The 24655-nt window shown below is 40.9% G+C and overlaps 1 protein-coding gene across 1 annotated transcript in view; it reads left to right on the top strand.

Annotated features, from left to right (window-relative positions):
• The window catches only part of patj (PATJ crumbs cell polarity complex component), a gene marked incomplete at its 5' end in the record, with an annotated part of 133544 nt that overhangs the window by 1354 nt on the left and 107535 nt on the right, over positions 1-24655 (top strand). Inside the window, 8 exons of the mRNA XM_083888324.1 lie at positions 4652-4849; positions 4939-5078; positions 6501-6681; positions 16194-16322; positions 19276-19545; positions 21022-21124; positions 21416-21504; positions 21616-21742. Of these exons, the coding sequence (XP_083744450.1) occupies positions 4652-4849; positions 4939-5078; positions 6501-6681; positions 16194-16322; positions 19276-19545; positions 21022-21124; positions 21416-21504; positions 21616-21742 (1237 nt within the window). The remainder of the gene's footprint in view (positions 1-4651; positions 4850-4938; positions 5079-6500; positions 6682-16193; positions 16323-19275; positions 19546-21021; positions 21125-21415; positions 21505-21615; positions 21743-24655) is intronic.

Genomic DNA, 24655 nt, shown 5'->3' with positions numbered 1-24655 from the left:
ATATATCTCAGAATACAACGTTATATATTCGTATCGTGACTTAAATATCGTGATGTTGTCGTAATCGCGGTGTCTCTGGCAATAGCCGCCCATATTATATCAATCGATAAATGATATTGAGATATTTTGAGTGGCAATACACTATATATCGTCTTTGAGACGCCAAGTATCAGTCCACCAGATGGTGCTCACTCTCACTACAGCTATCGCTCGCGTGTTTCACGATTATGCTCAGTATATATCGGTATGTAATCGCATCGTAACTTAAATATCGTGATAATGTCGTAACTGTGGCGTCTCTGGCAATATCGGCCCATATTGTATACAAGTCACTTACTTAGTGAAGTTAGCATCCTCTTAATCTGCAGGAATGACCGGTATAAAGCCGTGTTTCCACTGAGTGAAACGTTTTTTTTTCTTTTTTTGGTACGTATTATTTTCTACGGGTGCCAAAGAATGGAACTGTCGGGATGTAAATATCCCGCGGAAGTAGAGGCAAGGATATTTACGCATGTTATCAATAATGAAATTGGCCCGAAATATGGTTAAATTCTGCCATGACACTGCTATATAAGTCTTATTTATTAACATTTGTATCATTTACTTTAGTAGAGTCCATGTATTTATAACATTTAGTGTATTTCACAAATGTATTCAATATAAAAATGATACTTAATCGTGATTTGACGATATCCAAAAACCTCCTTCATTTTTAACTAAACTGTGGAGCCGTTTCGTTACACACGGCCACTTAATGGTGCATTATAAAAAAATGAATTGCGTTAATTACGGCAGCAATTCTTGTTTATGTGCCGAAAGGTTGACACCGGCTGGACGCGGTCCAGCTTAAGGACAAAACACCTCCACGTTAACTTAATGCCAGATTTGTAGAGCTGCAAAGTCGGAGGGCTTGTGTGAGAGAGGGAGAGAGAGACTCGCATCGATCCGCTGATTTCTTTATCCGTTTACAAAGACTGTCGCGCTGAGTCTGCACTAAAACTAAAGCGTTTGATGAAGGAGGATTTATAAAGGCGTCTGTGTCCGACGCTGTGTGCGAACGTTACCCAAAGTATTCTTCCGTCACTTTGTTATTGCTGTCTTTTTACTGTGCGTTGATGTGTGGTTTTTTATGAACACCAGGACGGCAGCGGCCGCGTCCAGGTGGTTGACGGACTCTCGGGTGCGTCGCTTTTTGTCGTCGACGCCGGACACGGCGATGCTGACTCGCCCCTCCGCATCGCCCGCATCTGTATTCAGCTCCGCTCCGCACTGACGCGCAGCCTTTACAATAAACAATCCGCCGGCCAAATTAACATAATGGCAATAACCGACACTGGGCTTCATATTCTAAGTGCTGCGAAGGTCAGAGCTGAGTCTATGAATGTGTCGGTATGAAGCAGAGAGAGAGGAGGGGTAGAGTGGACTTTTCTCTCTCCCTCTCTCTCTCTCTCTCTTTCTTTATTTATTTTCCGTCCTCCCCTCCTTCCTTGCGTCCGGCGTTCCCTCCCCCGGCTCCGTGTAGATCTATCAAGCTTTAATATCTAGTGTCTTGCTTTGAGTAACGGCCTTGTCGAGGCGGTATTGATGAAATGGCTCAGGATCCTGCTCCGTCAGCCCGGCCTAAATAAGCCCGCAGACTGATAAGTTTCCACAATGTGAGTGTAAAGGTCATTAATACATTACCTGTTCAGAGAGAGGGAGAGAGCCTGCAGAGGAATCTATTGATTTTTCTTTTTTTTTTTACCCCCCCCCCCCTTCTTTTGCTCCGCCACTCTTACATCCACCACCACCCCCCCCAGCCTATCCACTTCATTTTTTCCCCTCGACTTGTCTTTTCTCTCTTTTTACAGTACAATATGTGCCCGTTTTTGTGGTCAAATATGAATGAAAGTCAAATACAATCATAACAGATATTGAAATAATGAAAATTATGACAGATTTGAACAATTCAGTGAGAGAGAGAGTGTCTCGTTTAGTGGTATATGTGTCGCATTTCTCGTGCATTTATTATCCAAACAACATCGGAGTTGGCACTGCGCACACTGGTGCCCTTAGTGATTTGCTTGCCAAGTCTGAAGCCTGTCAAGCAAACTGTTATGGGATTACTCGTCAGTATGGAATATATATTGGTGTTGTGCCGTGTGTGTGTAAGAGAGCATCTGTCCGTCGCATTTCTACCGATATATCTTGCATTTATTATCCAAACATCGTCAAATTTGGCACTGTACACACTGGTATCCTTAGTAAGTCACCTACCAAATTTGATGTCCGTCAAGCAAACTACTGGAAAATTATGGGATTAATCGATAGACTTATGGATTATCCATTGGTGCTATGCCGTGTGTGTAAGAGAGCATCTATCCGTTGCATTTCTACCGATATATCTTGCATTTATTATCCAAACAACGTCAAATTTGGCACTGTACACACTGGTATCCTTAGTAAGTCACCTACCAAATTTGATGTCCGTCAAGCAAACTACTGGAAAATTATGGGATTAATCGATAGACGTATGGATTATACATTGGTGCTATGCCGTGTGTGTAAGAGAGCATCTATCCGTTGCATGTCTACCAATATGTCTTGCATTTCTTATCCAAACAACGTCAAACTTGGTACTGTAAACAGTGGTGCCCTTAGTAAGGCACCTACCAAATTTGATGTCCGTCAAGCAAACTGCTGGAAAATTACGGGATTAATCGATAGACGTATGGATTATCCATTGGTGCTATGCCGTGTGTGTAAGAGAGCATCTATCCGTCGCATGTCTACCAATATGTCTTGCATTTATTATCCAAACAACGTCAAACTTGGCACTGTACACACTGGCAACCTTAGTAAGTCACCTACCAAATTGGATGTCCGTCAAGCAAACTGCTGGAAAATTACGGGATTAATTGCTATATGTATGGAATATCCATTGGTGCTGTGCCGTGTGTGTAAGAAAGCATCTATCTGTCGCATTTCTACAGATTTATCTTGCATCTCTTATCCAAACAACGTCAAATTTGGCACTGTACACACTGGCGCCCTTAGTAAATTACCTGCCAAATTTGACGCCTGTCGAGTGAACTACTGGAAAATCACGGGATTAATCGACAGACGTATGGATTATCCATTGGTGCTATGCCGTGTGTGTAAGAGAGCTTCTATCCGTTGCATGTCTACCAATATGTCTTGCATTTATTATCCAAACAACGTCAAACTTGGGAATGTACACACTGGTACCCTTAGTAAGTCACCTGCCAAATTTGATGACTGTCAAGCAAACTGCTGGAAAATTACAGGATTAGTCGATAGACGTATGGATAATCCATTGGTGCTATGCCATGTGTGTAAGAGAGCTTCTATCCGTCGCATTTCTACCGATATCTCTTGCATTTCTTATCCAAACAACGTCAAACTTGGTACTGTACACAGTGGTGCCCTTGGTAAGGCACCTACCAAATTTGATGTCCGTCAAGCAAACTGCTGGAAAATTACGTGATTCATTTCTACCAATTTCTCTTTCATTTCTTATCCAAACAACATCATAGTTGGCACTGTAAACACTGGTACTCTCAGTAAGTCACCTGCCAAATTTAACGCCTGTCAAGCAAACTGCTGGAATATTATGGGATTACTCGCCAGACGTATGGAATATCCATTGGTGCTGTGCCATGTGTGTACCAGGAGTGTCTCTTTTAACGATATCTCTTGCATTTCTTATCCAAACAGCATTAGAGTTGGCACTGTACACACTGGTGGCCTTAGTAAGTCACCTGCCGAATTTAACGCCTGTCAAGCAAATTGTTGGAAGGTTACGGGAATAATTGCTAGAAGTATGGAGTATCCATTGGTGCTATGCTGTGTATTTAAGAGAGCATATATCTGTTGCGTTTCTACCGATATCCATTTCATTTCTCATCCAAACAGCATTAGAGTTGGCACTGTACACACTGGTGGCCTTAGTAAGTCACCTGCCAAGTTTGACGCCAATCACACAAACTGTTGTAAGGTTACGGGAATAATCGCTAGAAGTATGGAGTATCCATTGGTGCTATGCCGTGTGTGTACCACAAGTGGCTCTTTTAGGGATATCTTGTGCATTTCTTATCCAAACACCGCCAAACTCTGCACTGTACACACTGGTGGCCTTGGTGAGTCACCTGCCAAATTTGAAGCCTGTCAAGCAAACCGTTGGACATTTATGCGGGTAACAGACGAGAGCCGGACGATGCTTGCATTTATACTGCAGACGGATGTCCTTGCAGCAGCTCTCGTGCCTTTCCCCCCCCTCCACACGAGCTAAAATTGCTGATTTTCTAAATGGACGTTAATGCACGGAGTGAGTGGTTTACATACTTTATATTCCACTTGGAAAGTTGGCAGTCTGCACTGACCATGTGTCAGTACCTCAACCACATTTCAAAAACCCTTAAATATCCCTTTTTAATTTATGTAAAGAAAAGCAGGTTTGTGCACTGTAGCGACTAAAATCATCCGTTTTTCTTTCTACCGTTTGACTTTTTTGGCTTAAAGTGACAGAGGGAGGATGCTAACGGTAGGTAAATGGACAGCTTTAATAGTTAAATGATTGTAACTAGTAGGTTTTAATTCGATGATAGGTGCATATTTATGTTTAAACTCTTAAATGTCTGCCCCCCTGTAGTTGAGCAGTATGCCTCCCGACGCCGGCAGCGACTTCAGCTTCAGTAAGAAGGGTCAGCTGATCATGAGCGCCGCTAACCCCGGCAGCAACTCGGCCCCGCCCGCCCTCTCCACCTCCGCCTCCTCCGTCCTGACCTCGTCTCTGCAGCCTTCGCCCTCATCCGACCTCCTCCATAAGTGGATCCACACCGCCGCTAAAGTGGGTGGAGCCATACACACACACACACACACGCACACACCGAGTTAGGTCATATTTTGATGCTGATGCTGTAACTTTTGTGTGAACAGGGCCGTGACACGGAGCTGGTCAGTCTGACTCGGCCTCTGTCTGGAGGTCTGGGTTTCAGCGTGATCGGCCTGAATCCTGCAGGCACCAGCAGTCAGGGAGTCTTCGTCAAACACGTCCAGCACGGAGGCATCGCACACAGGTTTTCACACGCTCGTAAATCTTTGTGTGTCCTCGGCGCGGTGACTTCACAGCATTAGCTAATGAGTCTTGTTTCAGTCTCTTTGTCTGTCCATCACTTATTTTGTCCCCCGGTAATAAAAACATCATCCTCACCCGAGTCGGGTCGTCTCAGGTGACATCAAAAAACACTTGATTGTCAAATTAGAAATCACATTAAGAGCCATATTTTTGTGTGTTTATAATGGGGTTTTCCTCACTGTCCTTTATGGGGCCCTCTGTCTATAATGTACACTTTTTTTTTTTTACTTAAGCGGTAGACAATGGATGGATGGATGGATGGTCTTAATTATCTTCCTATAGTGTACTAATAAGGGACTATCGTATCTTATCTTAGTTCTAATAAGGGACTATCGTATCTTATCTTAGTACTAATAAGGGACTATCGTATCTTATCTTAGTACTAATAAGGGACTATCGTATCTTATCTTAGTACTAATAAGGGACTATCGTATCTTATCTTAGTACTAATAAGGGACTATCGTATCTTATCGTGTCGTATCTTATCTTAGTACTAATAAGGGACTATCGTATCTTATCTTAGTACTAATAAGGGACTATCGTATCTTATCTTAGTACTAAAAAGTGACTATCTTATCGTATTTTATCTTATCGTAGTACTAAAAAGTGACTATCTTATCGTGTTTTATCTTATCGTAGTACTAATAAGGGACTGTCATATCTTATCTTAGTACTAATAAGGTACTATCGTATCTTATCTTAGTACTAATAAGGGACTATCATATCTCATCTTATCTAAGTACTAATAAGGGACTATCATATCTTATCTTAGTACTAATAAGGGACTATCGTATCTTATCGTGTCGTATCTTATCTTAGTACTAATAAGGGACTATCGTATCTTATCTTAGTACTAATAAGGGACTATCGTATCTTATCTTAGTACTAATAAGGGACTATCGTATCTTATCTTAGTACTAAAAAGTGACTATCTTATCGTATTTTATCTTATCGTAGTACTAATAAGGGACTATCTTATCGTGTTTTATCTTATCTTAGTACTAAAAAGTGACTATCTTATCGTATTTTATCTTATCGTAGTACTAAAAAGTGACTATCTTATCGTGTTTTATCTTATCGTAGTACTAATAAGGGACTGTCATATCTTATCTTAGTACTAATAAGGTACTATCGTATCTTATCTTAGTACTAATAAGGGACTATCATATCTCATCTTATCTAAGTACTAATAAGGGACTATCTTATCGTATTGTTTCTTATCTTAGTACTAATAAGGGACTATCTTATTTTATCGAGTAGCTGGTGCGTGACGATTATTTGTAGTGTGAAGTAGCAGCATGTGGTCATAAACAGCTCCCCTCAATGTGATTGACTGTTGTGTGATTGACTGTTGTGTCTGCAGGGACGGGCGTCTCCAGGAGCGAGACCAGATCCTGGTCATCAACGGCAGTCCTCTGGAGGCGGGGATCAGCCAGCAGCAGGCGCTGACCCTCCTGCAGCAGCCTGGAGAGACCGTGGAGCTGGTGGTGGCCAGGGACCACCCGCCCAACGCGCCGTCGTCGTCCGTCACGCCTTTCAACACGGTAAGAAGTTTGACACCAATTCCATTAAACTAGACTTTATTTATTAAGAGTTTCTTGTGAATCTGAGGGTCTTGAAACCAGAAGTTACACAGTGCTAATGTAGGGGCTTTATAAGTTTATGTTTCAGAGGTTTCTATTTTGAAATCTTATGTTGACGCTAGGAACTATGTCAGTTTCCTGTTTTTCGCTCATTGGCGCGATGCGGTAACTTGTGTTTCAGGAGTCATTTTCTGATAAACTGAACAAATATGCACAATTTTTACGTTCCATTACTGCCAGTAACAACTTGAGATGATCATGTGTGTTCTCTGACCGGAGCCCTGTAGTGGCTTGAAGATTGAAATCCTACGTAGTGTCGCTTTAAAACATGTACATACAAACTAAAAGATTGGTAAAATTCTGCAGATTTGTTAGGGGACCCCCAAAAAAATCTCCTGTGACCCATATCTGGATCGCGACTCAGTGTTTTGGAAGCCAAAACACCCATATCGTTAGCCTAATAAGTCATTTTTTTGGTAATTGTAATCTGCCTAACTTTACCAATGGGCTTGCTAAAAAATAAGTTTTCTTCTTGTTTTCCGAAAACGTTCAAATATGACTTTTTTGAACTTATTTAAATATGGCAACTATGCTATTAGGCTAACGTTGTTGTATGTTATTTTCTCGGAGTTGAGGTTTAAAACTAGTGCTGGCTACGATAATGCGTTAACGGCGTCAACGTTAACGGCGTCAACGTTAACGCACATTAACGAGTGATGCGTTTCTATGACGACTCACTGGAAAAAGACGCGTGTGACGTGTGGGAGTCCAGGCACCGTTTACCAGTTAGCTGCATTAGCTGCATTAGCTCCGTTAGCTTCGTTAGCTCCGTTAGCTTGCCTACAGTCAAACTGGAGCGGTCTGTTTATAAAATCAAAAGAGCAGCGCTACAAATAGCCAGCTTACCTGTGCACTGCGTATGTGTGCCTCTGTTTTTAAAGTTTAGCGTTACCCTAGAGACTCATTTGAACAAATCGGGAGTTACGTAAACGTGACGCCACTGGTGTCTTTTCTGGTTAGTCAGTAAGTCGTCATGTGTGTTAACGTTGATTAAAACACTTGATATTCAAATATGTTTGTTGAGGAAAAAGGCTCATGCTAATTAATGATGTTTGTCAGTCTAAAGCTTTTACGGCAGATTTCTTGTGTCTGATCAGTGATCTGTGTGTGCTTGTCGTCATGAACACAGTTATCTTACTCTCAGCTGTGCCAGCAGCACATCCCTTCCTTTTATCTGGAAAAGAAAACACGCTGTATAACTCCAGATGGGCGGCGTACGACTGGCACTAAAGTTTTAGTGCGCGTTGTTTGGTGGAAACCGCAAAATAAATGTGGCTCATGAAACAAAGTGGTTTCCACTTGTTTTTCGCCAGCCAGGTTAGGACAAAAACACAAAGTAAACAAAGGAGAGGAACCTGTATGTTCAGGTGATTGTATGAGGTACTGAGTCAGGGAGGCTCGTTGAAAACATGGCTGCCAGCATGGACCCAAGCAAAAAGATTTTAGCCTCTTAACAAAAGGCTCACCTAATAAAATATACACCATTTGAATTTAATGTTTTCAACTTTATCTCACTGTTTTGACAACCTTTATCCACCTCGAGGCTGAAGTTTGTGTCTCTTTGGCACACAGGAGTTGTTGATCCACTGCTGCCTCTATTACTAAGTTCAACTGTCTTATTGTGTGACTTTAGTGTTTGAAATCAGCTGTTTGGATTTACCAAAGTGACACAAACTTCCCAAATGAGGCAGCAGTAGACTTGCAGCTCTCCTTTCCGCATGGAGTTTCCTCCATGGAGTTTGGTGCAGGAGACGAATTAGCAACAAAAAGTATTTCTGAATGACTTGAAATTTACCATCAACATAGTCGGCATCGCCCTGAACAAGGATCTGTTGAAAATATTTGCAAACCTCTTAAGAAATAATTTTAATGAATTTTTGAAATTCATGAAATGATCCATTTGCCCTGATGCACTTTGACAGTGAGCTGACTTTAGTCTCAAAAACAAAAAGTATCTCGGAATGACTTGAAATTTACCATCAACATAGTCGGCATCGCCCTGAACAAGGATCTGTTGAAAATATTTGCAAACCTCTTGAGAAATAATTTTTAATGATTTTTTGAAATTCAGGAAATGATCCATTTGCCCTGATGCACTTTGACAGTGAGCTGACTTTCTTCTTGAAAACAAAAAGTATCTTGGAATGACCTGAAATTTACCATCATAATAGTCGGCATCGCCCTGAACAAGGATCCATTGAAAATATTTGCAAACCTCTTAAGGAATAATTTTAATGATTTTTTGAAATTCTTGAAATTATCCATTTGCCCTGATGCACTAGCTAACGTTCTCCAAAAAAACATTAGGCACATTTGCGTTGAGCCTAATGAGGTTGCACAGTGTTTGTATTATGTTAGCCTTTTACCAAAATCTTCTTTAGCGCCCACTTTAGGAATACGTACTTCCTACGGACACTGCACAAGTTTACTTTAAAGGCCTTGGGATTTTATGAGGAGAGTCTAAATACAGGCTCACGGCGACAGACGTCAACTTTTCTAATTCGGTAAAAGTCGAGTTAGGACACGTCTTTGAGTTGTAGCTCACTGTAGAAATATTTAAATGCCTGATTCTAAACAAGGAGCGGTGTCGATGTGGAGCATCTCTAATATCAGTTTACACACACACACACACACACTCAGGCACTCACACAGATTCACACACACACACCTTAATCATCACCCAGCAGCTTGGCTGTCACTCAAAACAAGCACTGCCGAGAGGGCGTCAATCATAACTGGAGGTCACATTGAGGCCACTCTTCTGTATCAGAGTGAGACCTCCTGTTTATGACGAGCTGTAAGTCTGCTGACATTGACTCGGGTGATTTTTTATGACCTTAAGGCCTATAGGAAATCAAGTTAGTGCTCGACTTGCAGCATCGCTCCTGACAATATGTATTTAAGTCAGAGAGGAGGCGCGATCGATGAATGTCGACAGGACGGCGGCGGCGTGGGAGGAGGGGGCGCTGGGGGAAGGCGGGGACAGGGACGATGAGTCGATGACATCACCACAAGCGAACTGCTGAAATGTCAACTGTCGTTTCTTCACTTCATCTAAAAGATGGAAGATGAGGCATCAAAAAAAAGTCCACCAGTGTTTTCCTTGGCTAAGCATTGTGGGTATTGGAGTATTTGGATTTTAATGTAACGTCAATGTAGTCCTCTTCAGGCCCTCTTTTTATAACGCCCCCTGCTGTTTTTTGCAAGTATGGAAACATACAAAGCGGCAATTTTTTTCTTCTAACTGACCTCAAGCATCGTCAACTTTATGCTAAATGTTCCCTCGTCGTACTCCCGAGAACGCTTTCAATTATTGCGATAAAAGTGTATAAAATAAACTTTTGTGGAGTGGAGCAACCGAAATTACCACTACATGGTGCTAGAGAGAGGGAGAGAGAGAGAGAGAGAGAGAGAGAGGTCACCTATAATTAATAAGTTAGAGCAAATGTAGATCACAGCCTGAAAACTTTGCGTAAATTAAACGATATTTGTGACTGAAGCTGTACTTCCTGTTGCCAGTAGGCGGCGAAATTACTTGCTTTGCAGTTTGTTATCATCGTGGAGCGATTGGTCGAGGCCTAAAAAGATGATGATTCCTGCAAACTGCATACTTCAGTGACTCATAGGGCTGTGATAATTAGTCGTTTAATGAATTATTAACCAGTTAATAAAGTTAATGGTCAACTATTTCCAGAATTGATAGAATTAAAGCAAAGTTTGCGGAATTTTCAGCTTTTTCTTTACTAAAACTGAATCTTTTTGGTTCGTGGACGAAAACAAGACATTTGATAGACGTTTTCTGACACTTCATGGACCAAAACAATCAACAGATTAATGGTTTGTGAAAATAATCACTAGTGACTCATTGACTTTTATCAAGTTTCTTGAAAAAAAAAAGAAAAATAAATTGCTGTGGAAATTCTCTGCTACTGGTGAACAATGAAATAGAGAACTTCTGCCAGCGGACAAGATTTTACTTTGGTTGCAAGGAAAAGGTCAATCTTCACAGGAGTGATCTGAGCTGGAGAAAGACCCAGAGCAAAGTAAGCCCTCCACATTTATACCTGAGCAACTCCCCTTTTGCATTCGTACAATAGGCAAGGAGTCTGCCATTCAAGGCGGTGTTTTCACACCTCTTTGTCTACTGTAGGTATTGGGGAGCCGACTCTATACACAAAGGACCTGGTATTCTGTACTGGGCAGGTAAAGGGTGATGGGCAGTTTTAGCTCCGATTCAGAGAAATTGAATTTACCATTGCAATATATAATAATGAAGTAATGGTAAATATCAGCCAGATTAATTGTCCTACGCGTCCTAAAAAAGCTACTTCAGAAACTTTCGGTGTCATTAAAAATCCACGGTTGCATCTTTTCTGTTTCGGGCCGTTAAAGAGATGGAAAACCAGGAGGAGGAAAGTATTTCAGTTAGAAACCCAAGGTGTTGACAAACAGCAGTGGCTGTGGACTGTTAATGAGAGCAGAGGATCACAGGTTAGCTGCAGCCATAATGATTCTGCCCTGCTCTATTGTTGGGTCATTATCACCACAGAATTACACTGTCCCTCTTATTTGGTACTCCACCTCCACCTCCACCTCCTCCTCCTCCTCGTTGGATCAGGGCCACGTCCTGCATACCAGGCCTCCGGTCCTGCCGCTTTTGTTTTATTCATGTCCCGTTTCTATTGAGGCCACGTTTAATGGAGCCGGGGGCACGGAAAAACACAACTCTGGATGGGATTTTATTGCCGTTTGCTCGGCCGGCCCTGGATAACTATCTATCCGTCTTCCCCCCGGAGCCAAGACTCATCTGCCGGGCACATTCAAGAACGACGCTGACCCGAAGTGTTGTCCTGGCACGAGAGCTCGGACGCCGACGGAGAAGAAGTCATCGGCGCAAAGTGTCTCCATAAAGACGACGCGTAAATCATCCCAGTCAGATATGATTTTTACGGCTCCGGTGTCTTGAGTGAATATTATCTCAGCGTCGATTAGGACGGCTCGTCATGCTGTTGGATTTATGGCCGTCTTAAAAAATGAGGGGGGAAAAGCAGAAAGGAAAGAGATTTAAAAACACAACAGATTGTCCAATTAAAACAAACCTGAAGGCGCCTTTAAAAAAAACCCTCCACTTGAAACGAACGTAAACACAAATTAACAGGAAAAACGCTGGCAGAACTTTTCTCTCTCCTCTTGGACATTTTTTACACATTTTAAACTCCTGAGTCACGACTGCAGTCGGGATGTCGACGGTCAGTCACAGGTCGGATTCGTTCGCTGCAGGTGTCGCACTTATGCTCTGAAAAGACGGTCTGTTTGCCTCAATATGAAGATTAGGTTTCATCATGTGCAGTTGGATGTTTTTTAGGAGAATGCTGGACGACTTGGAGGCAGACGCATCTGTTTGTAGGTGTTCTTGCTGATTTGTGGGGGGTTTTATGATGATTGTGATCCTGAAAAATGCACATCTGATAGTTGAGTGTGTTTTTTGTCTAGTAGAGACGTGATACGATATGCGATACGCGATACGTCGTATTGCACGAGGAAGTACGACGACATATTGCACTTTCTGGAGGCGCTGCAGCGATTGAATAATAATCACTAAAAGTTGGAAACAAGGTTTTTCAGTTGAGTTTTCCCGCAGCACACGTTGATGGAGGAGTTAGCCGGTCAGTTAGCAACTAACGATTATTTTCATCATCGATTAATCTGTCGATTATTGTCTCGATCGGTCCATAAAATGGTGATCAGTGTTTGTCAAAACCTGGAAATGACGATGTTCTCAAAAGTGATTTCATGCTTTCTTTGTTATATGGAGCAAAGAAGCCGGACGGTATTCACATTTAAGAAGCTGAGAAATCACAGAAACTGGTTTTAATTCTCTAGAAAACGACGATTAATCTAATTAATCGATTAATCGAGTAATTGTTTCAGACCTCGTTTGTTTTAGATTTAAAAAAAAACAAAAAAAAACCTAGTCATTGTGTGGGAAAAGAATCAAAAGGCTCAGTCACTTAATCAGGAAGTGAGCTGAAGCTCATGATCCCACCTCCTCAAACTCTGTCTTTTGTTTGTATTGTGTGAGAGACAGTGACCCCTAGAGGCAGAAATGACATACTCTGCGTTTGGGCTGTCACGATTGATTCTCCAAGTCTTTGATTTTCTATTTTTGATAGTTACGTCTACGTCCTGTGCTTTGCAACATGCTCATAATGTAGTTTACACACCGTGGTTTTCTTGTCGACAGCGAAAAACTCAACGGGAAATGCAAAATATTTCCGCACCAGTGATTTCAGAGAAGCGGGAGCAGGTTAGACTTCGGTCGATGTGTCGCCCAAATCAGCAGTTGCCGTGGTTAGCAGGAGGCGGTGCTACAGTGGCTCGTGGTGTGGTTAAGATCGAGACGTCTATTGATCGATATTAGATTTACAATCCAGATTGTGACACCTCTACTCTGCGTTATGTTTAGAAACTGAAGTTAAAAAACATGGAAGTCCATTGAGAAAATCAGGTGTTTTTTAGCCTGTGTGGGGGGGGGGGGGGGTGGGATACACTGACGCTGCAGATCCACTGTTTCAAGAACTTTTATTGGGCACTTTGTCTTGTGCTGTTCAAACATGCTGCAGCCATAACTATGCAAATGTCTTTATTAATAATGAATAATAGAGATTTCCAACACGAGCGCTGCCCGTGCTGCTCTTATGTACCGCTGAATATATTTACCCTGCAAGGGCGGCTTTATGACCTTTATAGATTCAGAGGCGTCACCTGCAGCCAGGAATCTTTTTAGACGATAACACAGAGACGTCGCATATTTACAGCAACTCTCCGCTTCTTTTCATTCACCCGAGTAATTCTGAGATTAAAGTCAAAATTCTGAGATTAAAGTCAAAATTCTGAGATTAAAGTCAAAATTCTGAGATTAAAGTAAGTCAGAATTCTGGCATAAGTAAAAGTCATAATTCTACATTAAAGTAAAAGTCAGAATTCTGAGATTAAAATAAATTCTGAATTCTGATATTATAGTCAGAATTCTGAGATTAAAGTCATTATTAAATTCTGAAATTAAAGTAAAATCCTAATTCTGACATTAAAATCATAACTCTAAATTAAAGTAAAAGTCAGAATTCTGAGATCAAATTGAGAATTCTGAGAATAAAGTAAAAGTTATAATTCTGAGATTAAATAAAATTGAGAATTCTGAGATTAAATTTACAGTTCAGAGATTAAATTCAGAATTCTGATATTAAAATATATCAGGATTCTGAGATTAAAGTAAGTCAGAATTCTAAGAATAAAGTAAAACGGAATTCTGAGACTTTTCTGTAAAAAGAAAAAAATAGAAAGAAAGAAAATGAAACGGCATGAATTCTGAGATAAAATTCTGACCTCTTCCTCTGGAGTGGACTCTGGTGGAGCTGAAGCCGCAGCCTCAGACTCAACCAATCATCCCAGAGTCTGCAGAGGTCAGAGTGAAACGGCAAAGATGAATCGTGCCTCATCCATAATGAGTCCATATTGCTGTAAAGTGTGCGGCGGCGGCGAGCCGATCAAACGTGCCGCGGTGGAACTTGAGTATCGATCTTTGATGTGGCCTTGATGCAGCCGCCGTAACATTTTTCACCACAAAGTGCAGGGTTTTCTGTTGTGATGGGTGTGCGGCCGCAGAGTAAACTCCACACAGTCGACACATTAACCTTAACCCAGCGTCAGCAGGAGAGAAGAAGTGAACTTCTATGAGGGGGGGGGGGGGGGATTATTCAGCACGTTCACTGTGAACTGACTTTATCAGGTTCTTACAGTCAGTGTCCTGGTATCAGCTGAGGAAGAGGAGGAGGAAGAGGAAGAGGTTGGTTTCATTAGACTGAAGAAGGCCTCCTCTATCAGATCTCTGCTGTAATAAGAGACCAGTGCCACCTCTGATTACACTCACTTCATAAAGACTGTGTGTGTGTGTGTGTGTGTGTGTGTGTGTGTGCGTGTGTGTGTGTGTGTGTGTGTGTGTGTGTATTGTCTCTTATTTCCGACACAAACACTAAACTTTTTCAGGAAAACGTGTCCTTAGGATTAAGGATTTAATATAAATAAAATAGCATGAATTCTGAGTCAAAATTCTGAGATGAAAGTAAAAGTCAGAATTCAACATTTGCAATTAATGTCGAATTAATAACTAGAAATAGGACTAACCCTAACCAAGAATTCTGAGATTAAAGTAAAATCTGAATTTTGAGATTAAAATAAATCAGAATTATGTGATTAAACTAAATGAGAATTATGTGATTAAAGTAAAAATGAGAATTCTGAGATGTAAAAGTGAGAATTCTGAGATTAAAGTAAAAGTTAGAATTCTGAGTAAATCGAACTCTTAGATTAAAGTCAGAATTCTGAGATGAAAGTAAATCCGAATTCTGAGATTAAAGTAAAAATCAGAATTCTGAGATTAAAATAAATCAGAATTCTGTGATTAAAATAAATCGGAATTCTGAGATTAAACTAAATCAGGATTCTGAGATTAAAGTAAAAATTTTAATTCTGAGATTAAAATAAAAGTAAGAATTCTGAGATTAAAGTAAATCAGAATTCTGAGTAAATCGAACTCTTAGATTTAAGTAAGAATTCTGAGATTAAAGTAAAAGTCAGGATTCTGAAAATAAAGTAAATCAGAATTCTGAGACTTTTTTTTGTTTAAAAAACAAAACAAAACAAAAAAACAATTAAAGAAAATGAAACGGCTTCAATTCTGAGATTAAAATCGTAAATCTGACCGAACCAGGAAGTCATGATCAGATCGTTGGTATATATGATATTTTTTATTCCTGTTTACTTGTGTCCTCTCCTGCAGAGTCCTAACAAGGTTAGCTTAGCCAACCTTTGTGTGTGTGTGTTGCTGCCTCCTATTGATCAGCAGCTCCTATCAGAGTGTGTAGGAAATGCTCTCCGCTCTGTAATTACCTGCTGAGGTCCCACTTTAATGACCTTTCACCTCAGGACAGATAGCCAGCTGTCACCTCTGACCATTACCTGCGCTGTAAAGTCTAACATTTCATTAAACATTACGCGCTGCTACCATCATTAGCTTCGTAATGTGAATATTTCCTGTTTCCTTTGCTTCATATAATAAAGAAATCATTAAAGCTGAATATTTTTGGTTTGAGAAAAACTATATTAACTGTTTACATGATTATTTTCACTCTTGTTTTCTGTCATCTAGATTAATTGAATAATTCTGTCCTTTTAGTCTTTCAGAGAAAGTCCTTAATGTGTAATATATCTCAAGTTTTTGTACACATTCACATTAAAGACGCATTCATCTCTAACTTCTATTCTTTTTTTTTTTTTTACCAACAATAACCATGATTTTCTGTCAAATACTGTCCATCATGGCTGACTCTCTGCTCGTCTGTGCTGTGCTGCAGGATCAGTGGGGCCACGTGGAGGAGATCGAGCTGGTGAACGATGGTTCGGGTCTGGGCTTCGGCATCGTGGGAGGGAAGACGAGCGGCGTGGTGGTCAGGACGCTGCTCGCCAACAGTGTGGCTGACAGGGTAAGACAGACGGACTGACGTCATTTTCTATGCTGTGGAGCCTAAAAGTATTCTGAGATTAACGTAAAAGTCAGAATTCTGAGATTAAAGTAAATCAGAATTCTATGATAAGAGTAAATCAGAATTCGAAGGTTAAAGCAAAAGTCAGAATTCTGAGATTAAAGTAAAAGTCTTCTGAGATTAAAGTAAAAGTCAGAATTATGAGATTAAAGTAAATCAGAATTCAGAGATTAAATTCAGAATTCTGAGATTAAAGTAAAAGTCAGAATTATGAGATTAAAGTAAAAGTCAGAATTCTGAGATTAGAGTAAATCAAAATTCGAAGATTAAAGTATATCAGAATTCAGAGTTTAAATTCAGAATTCTGAGATTAAAGTAAAAGTCAGAATTCTGAGATTAAATTCAGAATTCTGAGATTAAATACAGAATTCTGAGATTAAAGTAAAAGTCAGGATTCTGAGATCAGAGTAAATCGGAATTCTGAGATCAGAGTAAATCGGAATTCTGAGATTAGAGTAAATCAGAATTCTGAGATCAGAGTAAATCAGAATTCTGAGATTAGAGTAAATCAGAATTCGGGTATTAAAGTAAAAGTCAGAATTCGGGGATTAAAGTAAAAGTCAGAATTCTGAGAATTAAGTCAGAATTTAAAAAAAAAAAAAAAAAACTGAATGAAAGAAAGCAAATTAAACATCAAAAAGTGTCAGGCGTTCAGTCAGCTGTGTCTAATTGTCCAGACGCAGAAGCAGAAGAATCATTTTCTCTGCTGTGGAGTGAAGAACGTTTAGTCTCTGTCAACAGTTTCCCTCAATGGAATCCACTGATTCTCTAACCTTTTACTGAGATTAACATTTGTATTCAGTGGTGTTTAATTATTCATGGTTAAAAGAAATCTGTTCAAGTCAAAGTCAACCACACTTGGACCTTCTGGGACATGGACATGTCACTTTATATCACCATTTAGATCACATTTTATAACAGGAAATAGAAGTTTGTCTGGATCTGCTTTCTTTGTCCTGCACCAAACTCCATAGAGAAAATCGCCGATTTTACGTCACAGCACACAGGTGTAATTCATCCACTGCTTCCTCTAACCCTACCTTCAGATTTGTTATTTGTGTGACTTTGTTTAAAACCGTCCAGTCATAAAAGGCCGTCTACTGCTGAGATAAACGGAAGAACGTGTTCCTCAGATATCATAGACCTAACATGGATGTTGATTGTATTAGCTGAACCCTTTGTGAAGTGGATAAAATCCTGTATTTCAGTGTCTCAATGCTGAAGCTCAGTCAGCCATGATTTTTTTGTCAGCCTGGAAGTATTTACAGCTCATCTTGGAGATTTTAAGAGAAATTAACTGGAACTAATGGCGTCTTGGAAGGGAAATAAATCAGTTTTTAAGCTGAAATACTTTTTAAAAAATCAGCATTTGCATCGTTTTCTGCTCGGGGGAAGGGGAAATTAAGTGTCTGTCTGGAACCTTTTGAGCAAGGCACTTCAAGAAGAAGAAGAAGAAGACGTATCTGCTCATCTTCGCAGCCAATCTGTCAACGTGAGGTGTGGAGGCAGAGGTCGGGTCCTGTCGGATGTTTTTCCTGCGTCTATAAGCATTAACACACCAGCGGTACGTCAGAGCAGGAAAACCAGAGGAGGAATTATCGCTCTGCAGCAGGATTAATCGGGTCAATTAGATAAATTGGACATGATGAATTCCTCTGCAGCAGGGAAAACGGCTCTGACACGGAGCTTTTTTAACCACTTTCCTCTCACTTTGTTCCAATAAAACACTCCAAGCTGGAAGCTTCTGAAGCCTCAGATCAACAGATTTAGACACTAAAGCCTTTTATTTGTCACCGTCGTCCCTCCCTCCTTATTTGCTCGGCTCTTTTCTCGTTCCTCTTTTAATAAATCTGCGACGCGACTTTAGATAATAAAGAGGCAGCGAGTGTCGTACAAACCACCTCTAATGTAATCGTGCTTTTGTTTGAGTTGAAAAGTCAACAGAATTTAGTTGTTTCACTTATTGGTTTTAATCATTTATTCTCTGCTTTTTCCATACGACACAAACAAACATGCTTTTTACGAAACTGACTCACAAGATACATTATCTCAATGCACATGTGCAGACATATGCCAAGACAGGTTGAGGTGAAAGGACAAGAGGGGATGACATTAGACTAAGTAAACCAATACCTTAAAACAAATATATCTATAGCTAAATGACAGAATTTTAAACGTATGATTAGGGAATAAGAAAATATGCTGTAAAAGTTCATACAATTATGTTGGTCTCAAAAAAATAATGCGATAAGGAGTCAAATTACTTACTGCATTTATATGTTAAATTGTTAATGGTTTTTCTACCATAGTTTAAACCTGGAAATAATCATAATTCTTTATCATTCTTTAACCTGGTAAAAATAATTACCAGGTTAAAGAATTCAATATTTCAATCGATAACTAAACAAATCGTTTAAACAATTTGGATTTTTCAGTTGGTTAAATGTGAACGTTTTATGGTTTCTTTGCTCCGAAGAACAAATAAATCATTGAAATTAAGTAACTTTGGTTTGTCGACAAGACAACGCGATTGAGAACATCATCATTTTGATGTTTGGGGTAAAAAAAAATATCAAAGTTTTCTGACATTTTATGTTGCAATCAATTGATCATTTTTTGACAATTCTAGAGCCGTAAAATCAAAATAAATCCAGGCAGCCTGAATATAAACATAGCTATAAGAGGGTTAATCGAGGAAATAACCGACAGATTAAAATAAAGACCCAAGAGGTCGCGATACAAGAAAGAAAAGAAAATAAGAATAGGGCCCAAAATAGAACCCTGGGGTACACCACACCTAAAGAAATGGGGGGATGTCAGAATGTGTCAAATAAAGGTATGTTATTGTTGTCCCTCAGTGTCTCTCTATGTGTCTGATCTCGTCTCTTCTCAGGACGGGCGTCTCCGCACAGGTGACCACATCCTTCGCATCGGGGCGACGCCCACCACGGGCCTCACCAGTGACCAGGTGGTCAAAGTTCTGCAGGGCTGTGGCAGTCACGTCAACATGCTGATTGCCCGCGACCTCCGAGGTCAGAGGTCGACGGGTCCTCCGCCTCCGCCGCCTCCCGACTCTGCGCCGGTCTCCTCTTTACCCCCCCGACCCCCAGATCTGCCCCAACAACCGCCCAGAGTGGCGCCCCAACGCCGGGTCAGCAAGACGGTGAGTGAAGCCAATCACGTGAGGACATTTAGAGGACGTGAAAACACAACAATGATTTATTCTTCTTGTTTGTTTCAACTGTTAAAAAAATATATTTTAACACAAAGGTTTAAGGCGTGTGTTTATAACGGCAGTCGCTCATGGCAGGACTCTAACACCGTTAGAGATCAGACGTAGAAGAAGAAAGATCTGTGTTCAGATGACACAGAAGGCAGAGAAAGCAATAGAGGGAACAGTTTAGGGGAACGAGAGGGAACAGTTTAGGGGAAAGAGAGGGAACAGTTTAGGGGAAAGAGCGGGAACATAAAGGGGAAAGAGGGTGAACAGTTAAGGGGAAAGAGAGGGAACAGTTAAGGGGAAAGTGAGAGAACAGTTTAGGGGAAAGAGAGGGAACAGTTAAGGGGAAAGAGAGGGAACAGTTAAGGGGAAAGTGAGAGAACAGTTTAGGGGAAAAAGAGGGAACAGTTAAGGGGAAAGAGAGGGAACAGTTTTGGGTAAAGAGATGAAACGGTTAAGGGAAAAGAGGGAATCACAAAGGAACAGTTAAGGGGAAAGAGAGGGAACAGTTGAGGGGAAAGCGAGGGAACAGTTAAGGGGAAAGAGTTAAGGGGAAAAGAGAGGGAACAGTTAAGGGGAAAGAGAGGGAATCACAAAGGAACAGTTTAGGGGAAAGCGAGGGAACAGTTGAGGGGAAAGAGAGGGAACAGTTAAGGGGAAAGGGTGGGAATCGCAAGGGAACAGTTAAGGGGAAAGAGTTAAGAAGAAAAGAGAGGGAACAGTTAAGGGGAAAGAGAGGGAACAGTTTAGGGGAAAGAGAGGGAACAATTTAGGGGAAAGAGAGGGAACAGTTAAGGGGAAAGACAGGGAACAGTTTAGGGGAAAGGGAGGTTAACAGTTTTGGGTAAAGGGTGGGAATCGCAAGGGAACAGTTAAGGGGAAAGTGAGGTAAAAGTTTAGGGGAAAGAGATGAAACGTTTAAGGGAAAAGAGAGGGAATCACAAAGGAACAGTTTAGGGGAAAGAGAGGGAACAGTTTAGGGGAAAGTGAGGGAACAGTTAAGGGGAAAGAGAGGGAACAGTTAAGGGGAAAGAGAGGGAACAGTTTAGGGGAAAGGGTGGGAATCGCAAGGGAACAGTTAAGGGGAAAGAGGGGGAACAGTTAAGGGGAAAGAGAGGGAATCGCAAGGGAACAGTTAAGGGGAAAGAGAGGGAACAGTTAAGGGGAAAGAAAGGGAACAGTTTAGGGGAAAGTGAGGGAACAGTTAAGGGGAAAGCGAGGGAACAGTTAAGGGGAAAGGGTGGGAATCGCAAGGGAACAGTTTAGGGGACAGGGAGGGAACAGTTAAGGGGAAAGAGAGGGAACAGAGTGGGAAAAGACAGATTTTGTTTGTTTGACTCTGTCCTTCGTGTATTATATATAGAGAGGTGATATACTCTGTGCTGAATATTATGGACTGTATATGTGTCTGTTTTTCAGCCCAACCTGGAGGGATACGAGATCCATGAGGTCCCTCTAACGAAGAAGGACGGACAAAGTCTCGGCATCTCCATCATCGGCTACAATCCTCTGACCAGCCAAGGTGAGAGAGCTCCACATGTCACATGACTCTGAGTTTGCTCACACCTCCATGTTGGCAGGAAAAGCTTGGTTACAGTGACTGTTCACTCCCAACATTAACTATTAATAAGTGACTAACATTTAAGTCTAACGTCAAGTTTAATGCTCTCAGTTTACATCGTATTAAATGTCTTGAGGCCGCATCGAGCCAAGGTGGTGTTTCTACTCCACTTTTACTGTGAAAGCACTGTCACTGTCAAAGTGCCGTGATGCTTTTATTGTGAAAGAACCATATGTGTGTTGTCTCGCTCAGACGCTGTGGGTGTGTTTGTAAAACACGTGGTACCAGGCAGCGCTGCCGATCAGAGCAGAAACATCCACGTGTACGACCGTCTGATTGGCGTAAGAAAATTTTTGCAAACGTCTAAATTTTACTCCAAAATGTCTGACACGATATAACAAATATTCATAATATACGCGTCTTTGTCCGTGTGTGTGTCTCCGTCTCAACAGATGGACGGCGTCAGTCTTCACGGTATGACCAATCACGAGGTGCTGGAGGTGATGAAGCAGACGGGTCAGACTGTGGTTCTCACCGTGGTCAGGAAGCAACCCAGAGTGGAGAGATCCCTGGATAAAGGTAAACACATTCTGAGATCCCCCATTTCTTTTGCTGTGGTGTACCCCAGGGTTCTATGTTGGGCCCTATTTTATTTTCTTATGATTTGTGACCTCTCGGGTCAAAAAATGATGAAAATCAAATCAATCTGTCATCTAAAACAGGCATTCACTACAGCTAATCATTGACTGTATCCACCTTAATCCTATCCTCAATGATTTCCATGCATTCATGATATATCGGCATATTGGATATCGACAAACAGTCGAATATCGTGCATCCGTAGCTCTTGTTATACCTTTAGTTCAACACCTGGTTCCCTTTGAACGTGCTGCAGTTATTAACTGTGTGTAAATATCAACATATCAGAACAGTTAAGGGGGAAAGAGAGGGAACAGTTAAGGGGAAAGTGAGGTAAAAGTTTAGGGGAAATGGTGGGAATCTCAAGGGAACAGTTAAGGGGAAAGAGAGGGAATCACAAAGGAACACTTAAGGGGAAAGTGAGGGAACAGTTAAGGGGAAAGTGAGGGAACAGTTTAGGGGAAAGGGAGGGAACAGTTAAGGGGAAAGAGAGGGAACAGTTAAGGGGAAAGAGAGGGAACAGTTTAGGGGAAATGGTGGGAATCTCAAGGGAACAGTTAAGGGGAAAGAGTTAAGGGGAAAAGAGAGGGAACAGTTTAGGGGAAGATAGGGAACAGTTAAGGGGAAAGGGTGGGAATAGCAAGGGAACAGTTAAGGGGAAAAGAGAGGGAACAGTTTAGGGGAAAGAGAGAGAAAGTTTAGGGGAAAGTGAGAGAACAGTTTAGGGGAAAGTGAGAGAACAGTTTAGGGGAAGGGGTGGGAATCGCAAGGGAACAGTTAAGGGGAAAAGAGAGGGAACAGTTTAGGGGAAAGAGAGAGAACAGTTTAGGGGAAAGTGAGAGAACAGTTTAGGGGAAAGAGACGGAATAGTTTTGGGTAAAGTGTGGGAATCGCAAGGGAACAGTTAAGGGGAAAGAGAGGGAACAGTTAAGGGGAAAGTGAGGTAAAAGTTTAGGGGAAAGAGATGAAATGGTTAAGGGAAAAGAGAGGGAATCACAAAGGAACAGTTAAGTGGAAAGAGAGGGAACAGTTTTGGGGAAAGGGAGGGATAAAGTCACATTTTTACGATCTCTGCCGAGGAGTTCATGTTTTCATGGACGTGGGTTTTATCTGCGAGTTTGTCCTTCTGTTCTCTGCGACTTCCCTTTCTACAGTTTTTGACGGATCAATCTGGATTAAAAAATGTATGATGTGTAGAAGAAGTAGAACAAGTATGTTCCCATAAAATTTAGCAAGAAATCCCATTATCTTATAATGGGCGACACTGAAAAAATCTATCAAATCTGATTGGATTTTAATTAATTTTAAATCGCACATGGTTCAGATGTTGTGTATCTCAGCGACATCTTAACCGATCAGGATGAATTTTGTCGCGTTTATGTACGATAGTTATAGCTACACTACCGTACTACCACCATTTTTTTGTGTTTTCCATTAAAAGTCAGACTTTTATTCATCAAAAGAGTTGCAGAATGAATAGAAAATACAGTTGACAAGGTTAGGAATAATGATTTTTATTCAAAATAATAATTTTGCCCTTTCGTCAAAGAACCTAACATCATTGCACAAGTGTTTTCAAGGGTTTTCTCATCATCCCATAGCCTTCTAACGCGATTAGCAATTTAGCAAATTAGCGATTAGAACACTGGAAATGAGCCTCTATGCACCTATGCACATATTCCATTAAAAACAGCAGCTAGAATAGTCGTTTACCACTTTAATAATGTATAGAGTGTATTTCTGATTCATTTTAATGTTATATTCATTGAAAATAAGTGCTATTCCTTCAAAAATAAGGACATTTCTAAGTGAGCCCAAAGCAGGTTAATTTCTATACAGATCCAGAGAGTCGTCTGGATCCAGTGGATCAAAATGTAAACATCTCAGTCTTGATGGAGGTATATCTGGTCAGCAATCCTCCAGGGTTACGAGTCCATTTCCCTTCCCTTCCCACTCGTCCATGAGGGCTGCCAGGAAGAATAATCTGCTTCTTTAAAAGAAGTTAACTGTTTTTTTAACGTATCCCAGCTTTTGTCCCTATCCCCCGTCTGGACCCCTCCGTGCCTCTGTCCTCTCGCCCAGATTAAGATGACAAATTTGTTTACAACTCGGTGTAATTTTGTCCCCAAACTCGCCGCGGGAAAATAGTCTGGGATTCCTGCTTTTCTTGCCGACGTCCAAAGAGATTAATTCACTCAGTCCCAGGGTCATTTTTTTTGTGCCGGACCATAGAGAAACCTGTGTTTTAAAAAAAAACAAAAAAACGGTGGGACTCTTATCTCCTCCAGACGTCTTTTTCTTTCATAACTGTAAAAAACCAAACAAACAACAACAACAGCTCAGAGACTCTGAGTTCACTGGTAATATTCTGCTCATTTCTGTGACTCTCTCTTATCGGCACAGAGTCACAGGATGAGTAATAATGATCCTGACAGGAAAGGTAATGATCAGCCAGGAGGTCAACGCTCGGAGCGTCCTCACTTTTGTTTACTCGGTTAAGTTGAATGGGTTTTTTACAAAGACCAAATATTCCACCAATTTTCACCAATTATTAACCAAATTCCCAGGAAAGAAACGACAAACAATTTACACACTTTATTCATTCAGTCTTCATTTCCATTTAAGAAACAATGCTAATTTGGCTGTTTGATTTAGGACTGCAGCGACTGATCCATAATTAATCAATTGCTAAATTAAACTATTTCGATTTCGATCAGATTGAGTCCTTTCTTTTTAAATAATTAAAGCAAGCTTTTCGGTTTTCAGAGTTTTCAGGTCCTTAAAGGTGCATTGTGTAATAAATCTTAATCAACTGGCCATAAAATCCTCCTAATATGTCACAGAGACTCAGGA

The sequence above is a fragment of the Microchirus variegatus genome (genome assembly GCF_963457635.1).
Source record: "Microchirus variegatus genome assembly, chromosome: 4".
NCBI lineage: Eukaryota > Metazoa > Chordata > Actinopteri > Pleuronectiformes > Soleidae > Microchirus > Microchirus variegatus.
Note: the sequence above shows the minus strand (reverse complement) of the source record. Positions and strands in the feature narration are given on the sequence as shown.